The sequence below is a fragment of the Chiloscyllium plagiosum genome, chromosome 13, assembly GCF_004010195.1.
Source record: "Chiloscyllium plagiosum isolate BGI_BamShark_2017 chromosome 13, ASM401019v2, whole genome shotgun sequence".
NCBI lineage: Eukaryota > Metazoa > Chordata > Chondrichthyes > Orectolobiformes > Hemiscylliidae > Chiloscyllium > Chiloscyllium plagiosum.
Genome location: NC_057722.1, coordinates 58,661,591 through 58,678,246, shown reverse-complemented (window position 1 = coordinate 58,678,246; position 16,656 = coordinate 58,661,591). Strand labels below are relative to the sequence as shown.

The following is a 16,656-nucleotide window of genomic DNA, read 5'->3' as shown; positions in this document are numbered from 1 at the left end:
CTCTACCCAAAGAGCTGTGAAAAATCAATGTTAAGCAAGTTCAAGACTTAAATTAATTGGTTTCTATAGACTAAAGTCATCAAAAGAAACTGGAATAGTGCAGGAAAATGGCAGTGAGATGATCAGTCATGTTTGAAATGGTGAAAAGGCTCAATGAGCTGAATGATATACTCCTTTCCTGTGTACATTCCTGCATGCACATTTTGTTACTTGGAACTTCTTAGAAAAAAGAAAACAAATACTGTTATAAATACATAAAAAGGAACAGAGACCCTGGTTAACACAGGCCTCTTACAGAATGAGGCTGGCGTAAAAGTAATGGGGAGCCAGGAAGTGGCAGAGTAGTTGAATAAATACTTTGCATCAGTTTTCACAGCAGAAGGTATCATGAGCATCCCAAAAATATTCAATAAATTAAGGGCAAAAGGAGGAGAGGAAACAAACACAATAACTATGATTAGAAATAAAGTAGCAGGGAAACTAATGCTCCTAAAGTCCAATACGTCTCCTTGACCTGGTGGGTTGCATCCTCGGAGTTTAAAGCACGTAGCTCGAGATATAGTAGATGCATTGGTAGCAATTCAATAAAGAATCATTCAATGGTGAAAAACTCTTGGAGAACTGCCAATGAAACACCCACATTCAAAAAGGGAGACCAAAAAAAACAAGTAATTACAGGCCAGTTAGCTTAACAGTACAATGGGAAAAGATTAGAGTTTACAATAAAGAATGAAACAGCACAGCGTTTGAAAATACATAATATAATGGAGTAGAGTCAGCATACTTCAGAAAGAAAAAGAAAAAAGCTCAGAGCTCATTGAAAAGTTAACAAGCCAGATATGTTATGGATCAGGCCAGACACCCTCAAAACATTTCAAGAAAGTAGCCCAGATCTTGACTTTGCTTGTCATTTTAAGCAGGTGTAAAGTGAATATTCCAGGAATAATGCAGCTGGGCCAACCACTTTTGTTTAAAACAAAACAATTTATTTACAAGATTACCAAATTAAACACAAACAAAAGAGAACAGAATGTAGAACCACCTATCCAAAAACCCAACAGATTATCCCAATTTAATGCTGTTCCAAATCCCCATAAACACATCTTTGCAAGAAAAAGGAAAAATTCAACACGTTCTTACAGGAGAGATGTCAGTAAGAAGGAAGATCAGCATGGACCTGCTTATTTGGGTCCAGCAGCTTCACAACTGACTGATTTCTGAAACCAAACCAAACCAAACCAGAGCAAAGCTGAGCTGGGAAAACCGGCCACTCCCCTTTCATTATACAAGTGTTTTTTTCAAAATATTGAAAGCCTTTTCTTGAGGCAGTATCTGTTAGCTATAATCAAACTGGCCCTTAAACCCTTCAAACCTAGATTTCCCGGAGTCACTGCATTTACGAACCTGCAGCAAAAAAAAATCAAGGACAACGTTTCCACACTCTAGAGAATCTAATCTAAAAAAAAACTTTGTTAAAGGAGCAGCATTATCACAGATAGATAAAGGGGAAGGAAATGCATTAAATTTGGATTTCCAATGACTTTTGATACTGTGACATAAGACTCCTTAAAATAAGATCCCAAGGTGTTGGAGGCAGTATATTAGCATGGAGAGAGGATTGGCTAACTAATAACAAAGTTGGGATAAAGTGGGTATTTTCAGTATGGCAATGTGTAACTTGTAGCATGCCACAGGGATCATGGCTGGGGCCACAATAATTAACACAAAATGTTCCATGACTGAATGTATTATTTTCAAGATTGTGGATGATACAAAAATAAGTGGCAAATTATATGAGGATGCCAAAAAAAATCAACAGAGGGATATAGATAGGTTAAGTGAGTGGGCAAAAACTTAGATGGAACATAATGTGGGGAAATGTGAGGTTATGAACTTGACGAATGAAGCGGTATAGTATTAAATGGACAAAGACTGCAGGAAGCTGCTTCTCCAGCACTTCCTATTTTTATTTCAAATTTCCAACATATGCAGTATTTTGCTTTTTTATAAAAATAGCAAAGTAGTGCTCAAACTATACAAGGCATTAGTGAGGCCATACATCTGAAATAGAGTGAACAGTTTCAGGTCTCCTTATCCAAGAGAGACATAGTGCCATGGGAAGCAATCCAGAGAAAGTTCTCTATGTGGATTGCAGGGAGGGGGCAATTTTCTTTTGAGGAGATGTGGAGTGTGCTGAACTCATACTCATTGAAAGTTAGATGAATGAAAGGTGACCTAATTGAAACACTAGATTCAGAGGTGATACAAATAGATGGTTACCCCTCGTGGAAAGTCTAAGATCACAGGACATCATTTCAGAGTAAGGAGCCATCTGTTTAAGACAGAGATGTGAAAGCATTTCTTCTGAGAGTAGTGAATTTGGGGAATGACCTACTGAAAAGGGCTGTAGAGTTTAAAAATGTGTTGCTGGAAAAGCGCAGTAGGTCAGGCAGCATCCAAGGAGCAGGAGAATCGACGTTTCGGGCATGTGTCCTTCTTCAGAAAGAAAGGCCCGAAACGTCGATTCTCCTGCTCCTTGGATGCTGCCTGACCTGCTGCGCTTTTCCAGCAATATATTTTCAAGCTCTGATCTCCAGCATTTGCAGTCCTCACTTTCTCCTTGCTGTAGAGGTTAAGTCAATCAGTATACTTTAGGCTAAGTAAGACAGATCGTTAAAGAGCAAACGAATCAAGAATTATGGGGTTAAAACAGAGAAGTGGAATGGAGATAATCAGATCAGCCATGATCTTATTGAATGGGAGAGCAGACTCGATCAGCTAACAGCTCATGTCTGCACCTGCATCTTATAGTCCTATGCATAGAAAATCACCATAATCCAGCTCGATGTATGCCAATATGTTTGATGTGAATACACAGCATCCTTTACTACAAGTCATCTGTGGAATACCGTAATTAATCACTCACTGTGCTAATTCAAAGAGCTGCTTGAACCAATCCTGGTTAAGCAGGTCACTGGACTGGGTGTTCTGTGACATGGTGGAATGGCAACAGCTCTCTACCCAGGAGAAGTGAGCCGCTGGATCTACCAATCTGTAAGGGGAAGAAAAATAGAGAAAGAAAAGTTAACAAATTATGGTTTTAAGAATTTAAATCCTAACAAGGATAACAGTGATCAGCTTTAGATGGACCAAACCATACTTAGCCAGTCATAATACTCCATTATGCCGGTCCAACAGATCTCCGATAAAAACAAGTGCCTGGAAGTGACAGAAAATCTAGGAGAAAGTGAGGACTGCAGATGCTGGAGATCAGAGCTGAAAAAAATGTGTTGCTGGAAAAGCGCAGGTGGTCAGACAGCATCCAAGGAGCAGGAGAATCGACGTTTTGGGCATAAGCCCTTTCCTGAAGAAGGGCTTATGCCCGAAACGTCGATTCTCCTGCTCCTTGGATGCTGTCTGACCTGCTGCGCTTTTCCAGCAACACCTTTTTCATCAGTGACAGAAAATCATTGACATTTGTGGAAGGCAGAAGAGCCATAGTTATTTTCATAATTACATTTTTAGATGGGTGACCCTCATCCCTTTTAGAGGAAATCAATGCACACTGATGGAGGACCTTATTGATAATACATCCAGTAACAGGGAACTATAAGAACTAGAAGGATCTGTTGCATTTCCTCTCCTTTCACCGAAAGCCAAATTACCATCCTCAGTAGATACAAAAACACAAGACTCAAATTGAGAGCATTCAATGGTAATTCTAGGCAGTAAAGAGGGTTATATCCCAGGCATACTGTAATTGATATAAAATTATCCCACACCCAAAAAATCTGAAAGTCTGATAGAAACTGCTCTTAGATTTTGAAAATGTGCTGCAATCAACCTGAGTTACAATCAAAAGATGTTCTACCACATGAAATATTTGTCCCAATAAACCAACAATATTTCTTTTCTCCAAGAATCATCTCATCCCATCCTCTAACTTCATGGAATCATTGACAGGTTACATCGCAAAAATAAGTTATTTGACCATGAGTCTGTACCTAGTCTCTGCAAGAGCAACTTGACCTTACAAATTTGCTCTGTTCGGTTCCTTATTCAATTTCCTTTGACTACCACATTGAACCTGCCTCCAATTCTCAGGCTTTGCATTCCAATTCCAGAACCTAACACTTACAGCATAAAAAAGGTTTCCCAAGTGTCACTTCTGACTGCTTTGCCATTCACCTTAAATTTATGCCTCTGGTTCTCGATCCTTTTGCCAGTAGGGCAGTTTCTTGCCACCAACTCTGTCTAGACTCCTCGTGATTCTGAGCACCTGTACCAAATGACCACTTAATCTTCTTTAGCAAACAACTTCAGCTCTCCAACCTATCCTTGTTACAGAAGTTCCTCAATAATTCTCTCAAACTTACCTGCATCCTCGCAAAAATTCTTCCAAATGTGGGATTCAGGAATGGACAAGACACTAGCTCAGACTCAACCAACGTTTTAAGTGTTCTTCATAATTTCTTTGGTCTTGCTAAACGGCTAACAGTGGTTGGTAAAGGAGCAGGCCAGAGATCAATCTTCACCTAGATTCATTCTGAAAGTGAAACGTGACAAGTTCATAGCTCCTCACCCTACTCACCCCTAGTGTCAATTCGGTTCTGAGCTTGCTGATGAAATTCGACACAAAGCACCTTTCCCTTGTGGACAGACTTTGACTAGTCACACATCTTATTCCACAACTACCACCACCTGGTTCCCTTTTGAATATACTTATTTACATAATTAATTAACCCAATCAGATTAACTTTTGCTATGACAGAATCTACACTTTAAATATAACTTTTAACAACAATGCTTCAACAATAAGACAAACTAAAGATGACTTTATATAAGATTATGATACAGCTTTCCTTACATGTTGAAATGTATCTATTCTGTGTATTCTGAAATATCACCTTAAAATATCTCCACTGCATCTCTATTGACCTATCATTTAACCTAATTTACCAATTCACTTTAAACAGCTCTGCTTTCCTTATGGCTTGTTCTCAAAATTTATGTACAGTATTTGACAATAGGTCACTGAATCATCCCAGGTGTGAACCTGAGAGAATGAGTCTGCTGCAGTGGAGTCAGGGCTGGATTAGGAAATTAACTAGAATGGTTTTCCATGTCCCTGTGTTAGGAAAGAAGTCAGCAATGTTCATATTATTGAGAAGTATTCACCAATACACACTAGTAAAGATGACAAATGCAAGCTGTGCACTGATAATTTTTCTTCCCTCGGCAGTTAAACATTCAAGGAAGTACAGTCATTCACACTTCTGGCCACTTGGACAATACCATGCCATTTAGTGAAAACACCTGATCCCTGTGGAACAAACTCCCAGTGGGGAATGGATATTGCAGCTATTAGTTAATCCCTGGAAGGCAGCATCCAAGGCTACAACAATTGACCCCTGCAGAACTGCATCCTACTGCAATTAACGCTTGCATAAGAGCTAGGGGGAAAATAAACAAATCCTCACAAATCACTAGTCTGTTATGATGCAATATTAATCAGAGAACTCTGCTTTTAGAGTTCACTCCCACCCTACTCCACAATTAATTGTTGTGATGTCCCAGGGTCAAACCAGAGCATTCACTACATTTGTCAATCAAAAGGTCGAGCACTATTTTGGAAGGAATGTGCCCCTCCACTGTCCTCTGGAATTTCCCTTACTCTCCACAGTCCTACCCACATCTTCCCTTTCATGTAACCTAATCCTCTGATGCATACCAATGTATGTACAAAATGTTCACATTGCTCTTTTATTTCCTGACTCTCAAACCTGCCAAGGAATGTATAACACCCATTTCATAAATAATCAACTCAACTTTTCTAAATGATTTATGAAAGTCTGAACTGCAAAATGGATTCATTTATCAATTTCAAGTTTATAGATCTAAATTTTCAATATTCATGAGTGCTTCCCTCTACTTAATTGGCAGCTAAGCCTTACATTTTAAAGCTTGCATCAGTCTAAAAAGGACAAAGTTCCACTAGTTTTAACACTTTGGTGACATAGGCCATACTAAATTAAACCAAAGAGAGAAAAAGTAGGAAAGCTTTACATTTTTCATAAATCTTTCAAAGATAGATTATTGCTCCCTGTGGGAGATGAGATATTTTCTATTTCTCTGTGCCAGGTTAGCAGTTAACATCTGCCACAATTATCAGAAATTACACTCCCTATGCTTTAAGTCTATGCATTGTTCAATTGACAAGTCAAAAGGGCATATAAACATTTATGCAGGATAAAGTGTACAGTGCAATTAAAAATCTCATCTCACTGAACTCAGGGGACTCCTTCCACTCCAAATACCTCAGCTAATCTAAGATTATAAGATCAGTATATTTTTATAGACAACCGGCATTTTACAGAACTGTTTTCAGAGTATCTATTTATAATCAAAGTTCTATATTTATATTGGATTACTTTTAAGGAATTAAAATCAAGGATTTCTCTGTTATTCCAGAATTTTTTCAGCAGCGCCATACACCTCACATCAGGCTGTGTGTCAACCACCCCCTAATTCCAATATACCAGCCACAGACATCCCTCCATCCAACCTTCCTCATCACACCAAGCTCCTGCTCCCTTCATCTACTCGTCGCACTAGGCGAGAAAAACCATCACCATCATGCCATCCCTATGCCTATCTTTTCCTATTTCAGTGGTTTCAAAGGACACCCCCATCACACAAGCACCATAAAATCCCCTCACCCCTCTACCCCCCACCCATCATGCCAACTCTCACCTGCCCTCCCCGTCACTCCATCATGCCTGTTATCTCAAATCTTAAATCTTGACGACTCAACACTCAATCTCACTCTTTACACAGGCATCATGCTCGCCAGTCCTCCTACTCTAAAAAGGGACTGGTCACACAGAATAAACCGCATGCTATTATGCATCCATCTACTAGTCGCCATGTCAGCTCTCCATCTTCTCCACTCCAACCCCAACATACACAAATGAACCTCCACACCCAACTCAAACCACAATTCTCTCTCTCGCGCAAAGTATCCCCACACCCCATTGACTAGCCCATGACACAGTGCAGTGTGATGTGCAAAATATTTAAATGTCTACATAAACCTTCACCCAACTTGACATCTGAAAATATAGCTGAGTCACCACTCTCAACATCCCCTTGGATTATTCGGGAAAGCTCAGAATGGAAGGTAAATCCTTGAGGTCTGGTTTACTTCATTTATATTAGAAATTTGTTTAAGCAGTTTTAAGTAACAGTTTTTAAACATAGCTCTATTCCACATTATTTTAAATGCAGGAATTTATTAATTTCTGTACATAAACTCTGAAAGCCTTACATATTTTACTGACTATCTTTCAGTGGACACTTCTACAGCATCCTTGTTTGCATGATATTAACAAACAGTTCTAAAATAACTGCTAGAACATAGAACAAATCAACTTTTATCTTCCTCGGGACTCCTCAGTTCCCTACTCTTGATCTCTCTCTTTCTCTCATCATACTATACCTTCTGATAGTGTTTGAAGATGTGGTGCCTAGCTGGTCCATCTGAGTGGTCTCGGTCACTGTCAGCTGCAGCCTCTGAAAGTTCAGTCAGCAGCTGTGCAAGTTGTAAGCTGCTTTATTTTTTGCTGCAGCCACTGATTGGAGCTTGGTGCAGATGGCACCAACTCTGGACCTACCCACAGACAATGCAGACCCCAGCTAGTCTGAAACTGTGCAACATTTGGCAGTGAACAGCGATGACAATCACTTGAATAGGGGGAATAACTGCTAAAATGAAAGAGACCAGTTTTTCCTTACACTACCAGTCACATGATCAAAATGTGTGTGTGCAATTTCACATATTACAATATGTTTGAGATTTTTCTGCTCAACCACATGCACAACCCACACATCTCAGGCCGTGAAGTGTAGATTCTTCCAGAGATGTGTTTAAACAAATAGAAAGCCATGTACTAAAGGTAAAGCTGAAGTCTCCACCTACTTCAAGACCACCATCGTTGGGATGTCAAAAGAAAAATCATGCAGCGTGCCTCAATGACTGGTGGCTCTGACCTCCATAATTATAAAGTGCTTTGAGGGATTAGTCATGGCTCACATCAGCTTCAACCTACCAAATTACCTTGATCCTTGACAATCCTTTGCAATTTACCCACTAGCGCAACAGATCCACAACAGACACCATCTCCCTGGCCCTAAACTCATCCCTGGAACATCTGGATTACAAGGCTGGATGTCAGACTGCTACTTACTGACTACAGTTCTGCCTTCAACACTATAATTCAAAACAAACTCATCTCTAAATGCAGAGATCCAGGTCTCTGTTCCCCATTCTGTAACAGGATCCTCAATTTTCTGACCCATAGACTGCAGATAATAATAGCCGAAAACACCTCCTCCACCATAATCCTCAACACCAATACCCAGCAAGGTTGCATACTGACCACACACAAACACAAACGAGTGTGACCAAATTCAGTTCTAACTCCATTTACAAATTTGTTGATGACACCTTTGTAGGACAGATCTCAAACAAGACAGAGCACAGGAAAGAGATTGAGTGCTTACGGCATGGAGGAAAGACAACAATCTCTCCATCAATGTCAGCAAAATGAAGGTACCAATCAATGACTTTAGGAAGTGTGTGCAAGGCATGCCTGACTGCACAAATGGTGCTGAGGTAGAAGTCGTCGAGTGTGGTTGTTGGTTTGCTCGCTGAGTTGCCATTCAGATGTTTCATCACATGCTAGGTAACATCAGTGTGACTTATTGTAGCGTTGTTGTTCTACTTCGCTTTATATTTATCTGATCTGGTCTATTAAAGTGTATGTTGGCATTTCCTGTTTTTCTGTGCAGTAGTTTGTATATTGGATTTATTTCTATATGCTTGCCGATGGCATTCCGGGTTGAAAACCAGGCCTTTAGTAATTCCCATGCAGGTCTCTGGTTAGCTTGTCCTAGGATGGTTACGTTGTCCCAGTCAAAATAATGACCCTCCTTGTCTGCATGTATTAAGATGAGGGAGAGTTGATTGTGCCGTTCTGTTGCTAGTTGGTGTTCACATATCCGGATTGCAAGTTTTCTGATGGTCTGTCAGATGTAGTGTTTATGACAGCTGTTACACAGGATTGTGTGTATTATGTTGGTCCTGCATGTTGTGGGTGTGGGGTCTTTTGTACTTGTAAGTAGTCGGCATAGTGTGGCTGTGATTTTGTGTGCGATCATGATTCCCAGTGGTCGTAGGAGTCTGGCTGTCATTTGTAATACTTTCTTGATATAGGGTAATGTGAACTGTGAATCAGTGCATAGTGTCCTCTTGGCGTTGTCTGTCCAATCGGCATAAGCGGATGAAACTCATTAGTGTATCTGTCGTTTCTGAAGAAAATAGGTGTCCTTCCTAATTTTTGCATAGTTCTGATGTGTTGCAGCATGTAAATGGTAGAGTGTCAAACTCTTGGGGAGTGATGGTCACTAACAATCGGCCCTGGTCCACTGATGTCAACATAATGGTAAAGGAAATGTAGCCTCCTGAGGAAGGAGTGATGCTAAGGAAATTCAGCAGGTCCACAAAGACTCTTAATTTTTATTGATGCATTCAGTTAGAATGCTTTCTGTAGTGCATCAGTGTACTTTGGCAACTGCCGTGTACTTTGGCAACTGCCGTTTCCAAGACCGAAAGAAACTACAGAGGGTCATGTGCATAGCCCAGTGCATCACAGACACAAGCCTTCAATCCACTGACTCCATCAATACTTCCTGTTGTCGGGAAAGCAACCAATATAATCAAAGACCCTTCCCACTCCTGTTATACTCTCTACCAATCGGGCAGAAGATATAAAAGTTTGTATACACGTATGAATAGATTCAAGAATAGCTTCTTCCTTGTTGCTATTAGAATTCTAAATTAACCTCTCAAATTTTAAATTTAACTTTGATCTTGCTCTCTTGTGAGCCTTCTCTGCAGGCACAACATTATAACCTTTTCCCTGTTCTATTACCCTGATGTACTTTTATGGTATGACCTGCCTGCACTGTTTGCAAAGCAGAACTTTTCACTGTACCTAGGTACATGTGACAATAATAAATCAAATGAAATTGGGAGTGTTTCAACAATAGGGTTTCACCTTCTACACTTAGGCCAATGCAGGCATGCAAAGTCTTGATTTATGCCTCATCCAAGAATGGCACCTTCGTTAGTAAGCACTAACTCAGCACAACATAGAGTAGGATTAAGGGCATCTTGCTCATCTATACAGGGGAATTATTAACCATCTTCATCATCCAGGCTATTTGCTATGATTCCAGGAGGTACCCAATGAAAGCAGCATGAGAGTCACAAGGTTAAGTGATCCCACAACCAATGTATCATAAATCTGCCCTCCTACTCGATCCAGTTATGAATAGTGGTAGACAAGTAAATACAAATACAAATACAGGAACGGGAGTAGGCTATTCAGCCCCTCAAGCCTACATCACCACTGAATGTGAGAATCTCTGATCTGTGGCCTAACTCCACATACCGGCTTTTGGCCCATGTCCCTAAACGTCTTTGCTTGACAAAAACTGATTGAAAATTAACTAATCCAGCATATTCTGCCATGTGTGCGAGTGTCTTTCAAACATCTACCATCCTTTGTGTGTAGGAGTGCTTCTTAATATCTCTCCTGAATGGTCCTGCCTAATTCTCAGACTACGTCCCCTAGTTCTAGAAGGCCCAACAGTGTCTGTCTTTTTCTGTTGATATCCTGAAGATTTCAATATGATCACCCCACAAGCTTCAAAATTCTAGACAAAACAGGTCTAACACCAGAAATTCATGTACCACTCTTGTAAACCAACTTGCACTCCATCCAAGGTCATTATATTCTTCTTAAGGTGTGGTACCCCAGATCCACTCTCCATACTACAACTGGGGTCTAACTAGGGTTTTGTATAACTGCAGCACAACTATTATCCTTGTACTCCAGTCTGCAAGATATAAAGGCCAGCATTCCATTAACTTTCATGGTGGATCAGTGGTCAGGGACCCTGGTTTGATTCCACCCTCAAGCAACTGTGTGTGGAGTTTGTACATTCTCCCAATGTCTGCCCGGCTTCTTCCGGGTGCTCTGGTTTCCTCCCACAATCCAAAGATTGTGGGAGGAAACCAGGTTAGGTGGATTGGACATGATAAATTGCTGGAAAAGCACAGGTCAGGCAGCATCTGATGAAGGGCTTTTGCTCAAAACGTCGATTTTCCTGCTCCTCAGACGCTGCCTGACCTGCTGTGCTTTATCAGCACTACTCTAATCTTGACTCTAATATCCAGCATCTGCAGGACCCACTTTCGTTAATGCTAAATTGCCCACAGTGTTCTGGAATGTGCAGGCTAGGTGGATTAGCCATGTGAAATGTAGAGCTACAGGGATGGGGTGAGATTTGAGGGGATGGGGCTGGGTGGGATGCTCTGCGGAGGGGTGGACTTGATGGGCTACATAGAATCTCTACAGTATGGAAGCATGCTATGATTATCTGCACCTGTTCATGACATTTTAAAGATCATGCATCTGATCTCTTCAGACATCCACTGTGCTTAACTTCATACCATCTAGATAAGTACCCTGACCTATCCTTTCTCAGTCCAAAATTGATAACTTCTCACTAGCTTACATTGAGCTCCATATACCACAATTTCATCTATTCACTTAGTTTATCGATATCCCCTTGTAATTTTATACTACCATCTACACGGTCTACAATGCTGCCTAACTTTGTGTCATAGGCAAATTTAGATAAATGATTTTCCATGTCACTATCAAAATTGTTAATAAATAATGTGAATAATTGAGGTCCTAACTCAGATCCTTGTAGATTACCACTGGTCACATCCTGCCAATATGACTAGCTACCATTATCCCTACTCTCGGTGACCTGCCAGTCAACTAATTTTCCAGCCATGTCAGTAGTTTGATCCTAATTCTGTGGGCTCCTACTTGAGGTAATAGTGTCTTATGCATGATCTTATCAAATGCCTTCTAAAAGTCCATAAAAACAATCGTAGACATCCACTGTCCATTACCTTCATCAGCTCAAGAAAATTCCATGAGGTTTGTCAGGCATGACCGGTCATGAATCCATGCTGGGTCTCCCTGATTAACTGAAAATTTTCTAAATGTTCAGTTGCCCCATCCTTGATTAGAAACTCCAACAATTTCCCCACCACAGACGTCAGGCTAACTGGTTTTCCCTTTTTTTTTCATTCCTGGGATCTGGGCATCACTAGCCAGACCTGCATTTATTGCCCATTCCTAATTGCCCAGGCTGTACTTAAGCATCAAACACATTGCTGTGTGTCTGGAATCACATCAGCTAGACCAGGTACGGATAGCAACTTCCTTTCCAAAAGGACATTAGTGAACCAGGTGGGTTTATTGGATGATCGATAATGGATTCATGGTCAACATTAGACGCTTAATTCCATTTTTTAAAAATTAAATTCAAATTCTACCATCTACCATGGCAGGATTCAAACCCAGATCCCCAGAACATTACCTGGGTCTCTGTATTAACAGCCCAGCAATAACATCACTAGGCCTTCGCCTCCCCCACAATTTTCCAATACAGAGGGACAACCCCAGTGTCTAAAGATTATCGTTAGGACATCTACAATGTGCTCCCCTACTTCCTTTGACTTCCTCAAATGGAAATAGTCAGGTCCTGGGAATTTGTCACTCCTTAATTCCATTAATTTCCTCATTACTTAGGTTAACTTTGTTCACACCCTGTTGTCAATCCACTATTAATTTCCTCAGGACTTCTCGCAAGTGATCATTTTCTTCTACTGAAAATACCAACTGTTCAAGATCATCTATTTCTCATAGAAACCTATAAAATTCTAACAGGACTAGACAGGTTAAATACAAAAAGATGTTCCTGAAGATGGGGGGTGCAGAGGAGCCTAAAACTAGGAGGTCATAAAAAAGATAAATAGTACATCTTTTTGGACTGAGATAAAAAGAAATTTATGATTTGGAGATGCTGGCATTGAACTGGGGTGTACAAAGTTAAAAAAAATCACAATACCAGGTTATAGTCCAACAGGTTTATTTTGAAGCACTAGCCTTCGGAGCGTTGCTCCTTCATCAGTTGGTTCCTGAGTATAAGATTTAAGACAGAACTTTTAGAAGTTTACAGTGTGATGTAACTGAAATTATATATTGAAAAAGACCTGGATTCTTTGTTAAGACTCTCATATTTTTGAATGACCATATTGATTGCAGTTCTTTCATATGTGAGAGCGAGACAACTGTCTGTCATGGGAACCGAACTTGGCTCCGCCACTTTTCGTTGTTGCCTGTCCCAAAGACCACCTTGGAGGAGTTATCCGACGGTCCAAGGTCGAATGTCCTGAACCACTGAAGTGTTCTCCGACTGGGAGGGAACACTCCTGTCTGTTGATTATTGTGTGGTATCTATTCATCTGTTGCTACAGCCTTTACTCAGTCTCGCCAATGTACCATGCCGCAAGACATCCTTGCCTGCAGCACATGAGATAGGTAATGTTGGCTGAGTCACATGAGTACCTGCCATGGACATGCTGGAAGGTGTCCCCATGCGTAATGGTGGCATCCGTGTTGATATTCTGACATGTCTTGCAGCATCTACTGTAACAAGGCTGTACTATATTGTCCTGAAGCTGGGCAGTTTGCTACGAACAATGATCTGTTTGAGAACTGAAACCAACATGGTCATTCTAAAAGATGAAAGTCTTAACAAGTAATCCAAGTCTTTTTCAATATAATAATTTCAGCCACATCACACTAAACCTTTGCTATAAATTCTGTGTTTTGCAATCCTATACTCCACAACCACCTGATAAAGGAGCAGAGCGCCGAAAGCTAGTGTTTCCAAATAAACCTGTTGGAGAATAATCTGGTGAAAAGAAATTTCTTTACCCAACAAAAAAGTAGTGAGCTGTGGAATTCACGACCACAAAGTGGTCGAGGCCAAATATGTTTTCAAAAAAAAAGAAAGAGAGGTAGATCTAGATTTTGTGGCTAAAGGGATCAAGGGATATGGAGAAGGACAGGATTAAGGTATTGACCTTGACTATTAGCCATGATCATATCGAAAAGTGCAGCAGGTCAGAGAGATCGAGTAGCCAACTCCCACCCCTAGCTTCAATGTAAAACTATAGGAGCTGATTTATGCTTTTTGCTTTCAAATGCTACTTTGAACTCTATTAGGATCACTATTTGATAAACACATGCGCAGTTACTAACTAAATGCAGCTCATTCCTCGTTACGAAATCCAATATCATTGCCTCCTTGTTGAATCCTGGACATACTGCTGTAGGAAACTATCCTGGACACACTCCAAAAATTCACTGGCTTTCTGAGAGGTGCTTGTCCACCTCTCCCAATCTATGTTAAAGTTAAAATCTCCTATTAACAGTATTTGCGCTAAGCTGCACATTTGCCTATTTCTACACAATACCTATTACAGTTTTAGATCTTACATAGTTCCTCAGTTCCACCCATGCCTTCCACTCATTATATCCTTCTCCAACAATGTAAATCTGTTTCTAATCAGTAAGGGTAGTCCACCTGCTCAGGTATTTTCCCTGTCTATCCTGTAAACATTATTTTTAAAAAACTGTGAATGTTGGAAATCTGAAACAAAAACAAATGACAAAACTTAGCAGATCTGCCAGCAATGTGCAAAGAAAGTAGAGTCAACATTAGAACCTTAAAACCTGGTACATTTAGTCTCAATCCCAACCAACTTGGTAATGGCTATTATATCATATCCCTAATTTTAATTTGGGCCAGCAGCTCATTTATTTGATTTGTTGTTACACGTGCCTAAGTACTGTGAAAAGTTTTGTCTTGCGTGCAGTACAGACAGAACTTAACATACAAGGATATGTATATCATATGGTGCTTAGACAGAGTGAGGCATACAAGGTTACAACTGCACAGGAGGTGCATAAAAGCAAGGTTAACATTGTATTCGAGGTTAAAGAGGACCATTCTACTGTCGAAAAGCACGGCGCTGGAAAAGCACAGCAGGCCAAGTAACATGCAAGGAGCAGGGGAGTCGACACAAAACAACAACTCTCCTGCTGCTCGGATGCTGCTTTGCCAGCACCATACTTTTCGACTCTGATCTCCAGCATCTGCAGTCTTCACTTTCTCTCAGGTCCATTCATAATCTTATAGCAGCAGGGAAGAAACTGTTTTTGAACTGGTTGGTAAGTGTTAAATTCTGTATCTTCTGCATTTAATTTATTCCTTAGGCTTCATGCATTCATATACAGAACTCTTATTTGGGCTATACATTATAACCTGTCCTTCAGCACCGATGTTTTATTCGCCTGCTTATTACTTCTCTTTTTCTGGTTTAATCAGTACACTTCCTACAGTTTTGCTATTACCTATTGTATGTTTATGACCAGAAATATTTCATCCTCCAGGACCTGATACATGAATGTAAATCACAAAGGATAAAGCATTTGTAATCTTCAGCCAGAAATGCGTCAAGATACAAGGGTTGCCTTCCCCTGAGATCCCAGTCTTCAATCAATTCAATTCACTCCATGTGACGTTATGAATCAGATGGAAGACAGTAGATACAGCCAAGGCTATGAGCGCTGACAAGTCAGGGGTTTGTACTGAAGACTGATGCTCCAGAACTAGTCATACCTTAACCAAATGGTTCCAGTACAGCTACAACAGTGCCATATGTCCAGCACTGCAGAAAATTGTATAGGCATGCCTTGTACACAAAAAGACAAATCCAATCCAGCCAAATATCACACCCATCAGCCTACTTTCCATCAACAAAAAAAGTGACAGAAGAGGCAATCAACAATGTTGTCAAGTATTATTTGCACAAAATTACTCAGGAGCTATCTCTGGTCTCTGCAGTAAACGTTACTTTAAGTATGAAGTAAACCGGTTAATCTTTCTTCCAGTAGCTGCCATAAACTCTGACTTTCAATTCATAAGTCAGTGAACCAACCACCCTATGCCTCTTGCAAACCAGTAGACTCGTCTAGAAAGAAAGGCTAAGAAGGAGCACGCAATCAGAAGAACCAACTCAGCAAATGTTGTGAACTGAAAGCACGAAACTGCTTTGCAAGTTTTTCCTCCACCCACAACACATTTTCTTTCCTGTGAATTCTAAGGGAAATGTATAACAGAATTCGAGCTTTAACTATTAAAATTATATGCCAATGATTCATAGATTATTACCTGTAGCTGGAGTCTTTTAATAATCCTTGTTAAATACAGAAACCAGGTCCAAGCTTATCAACCTAGGTCTAAAAAATCAGATAAATCTGGGAACTCAGCGCACTTTTAAATTCAGCAATAGTAAAGCCATTGATACTGGCAATTAGTCAAAACATTCCTAACAACTTCAGTTCTGAGGATAGATTGAAGCAGCTTGGACTGTTCTCCTTTTGGAGAAGGAACCTGATAGGTGAGTCTTTAGAGGTTTACAAAATCACAAGCAGCCAGACTGCAGAAAAGGGAAGCTTAACCTGTCAAAAGAAAAGGAAAGAAAAGAAAGAGCGGGCATATGCTTAAAGTGACGTGCAAGTATGATGCAAGAGAAATAGCTTTTCCACTATGGGTACAGAATAAATGGCCTGGAAATATGGCAGACAAGGGGGGAGG

General features: G+C 40.3%; 1 protein-coding gene across 8 annotated transcripts in view; it reads right to left on the bottom strand.

Moving 5' to 3' along the window:
- Positions 1-16,656, bottom strand: part of tp63 (tumor protein p63) — a 296,932-nt gene that overhangs the window by 175,256 nt on the left and 105,020 nt on the right. For all 8 annotated transcript variants that reach the window (XM_043702548.1, XM_043702550.1, XM_043702549.1 and 5 more), the window contains exon 2: positions 2,927-3,052. In XM_043702548.1, the coding sequence (XP_043558483.1) occupies positions 2,927-3,052 (126 nt within the window). The remainder of the gene's footprint in view (positions 1-2,926; positions 3,053-16,656) is intronic.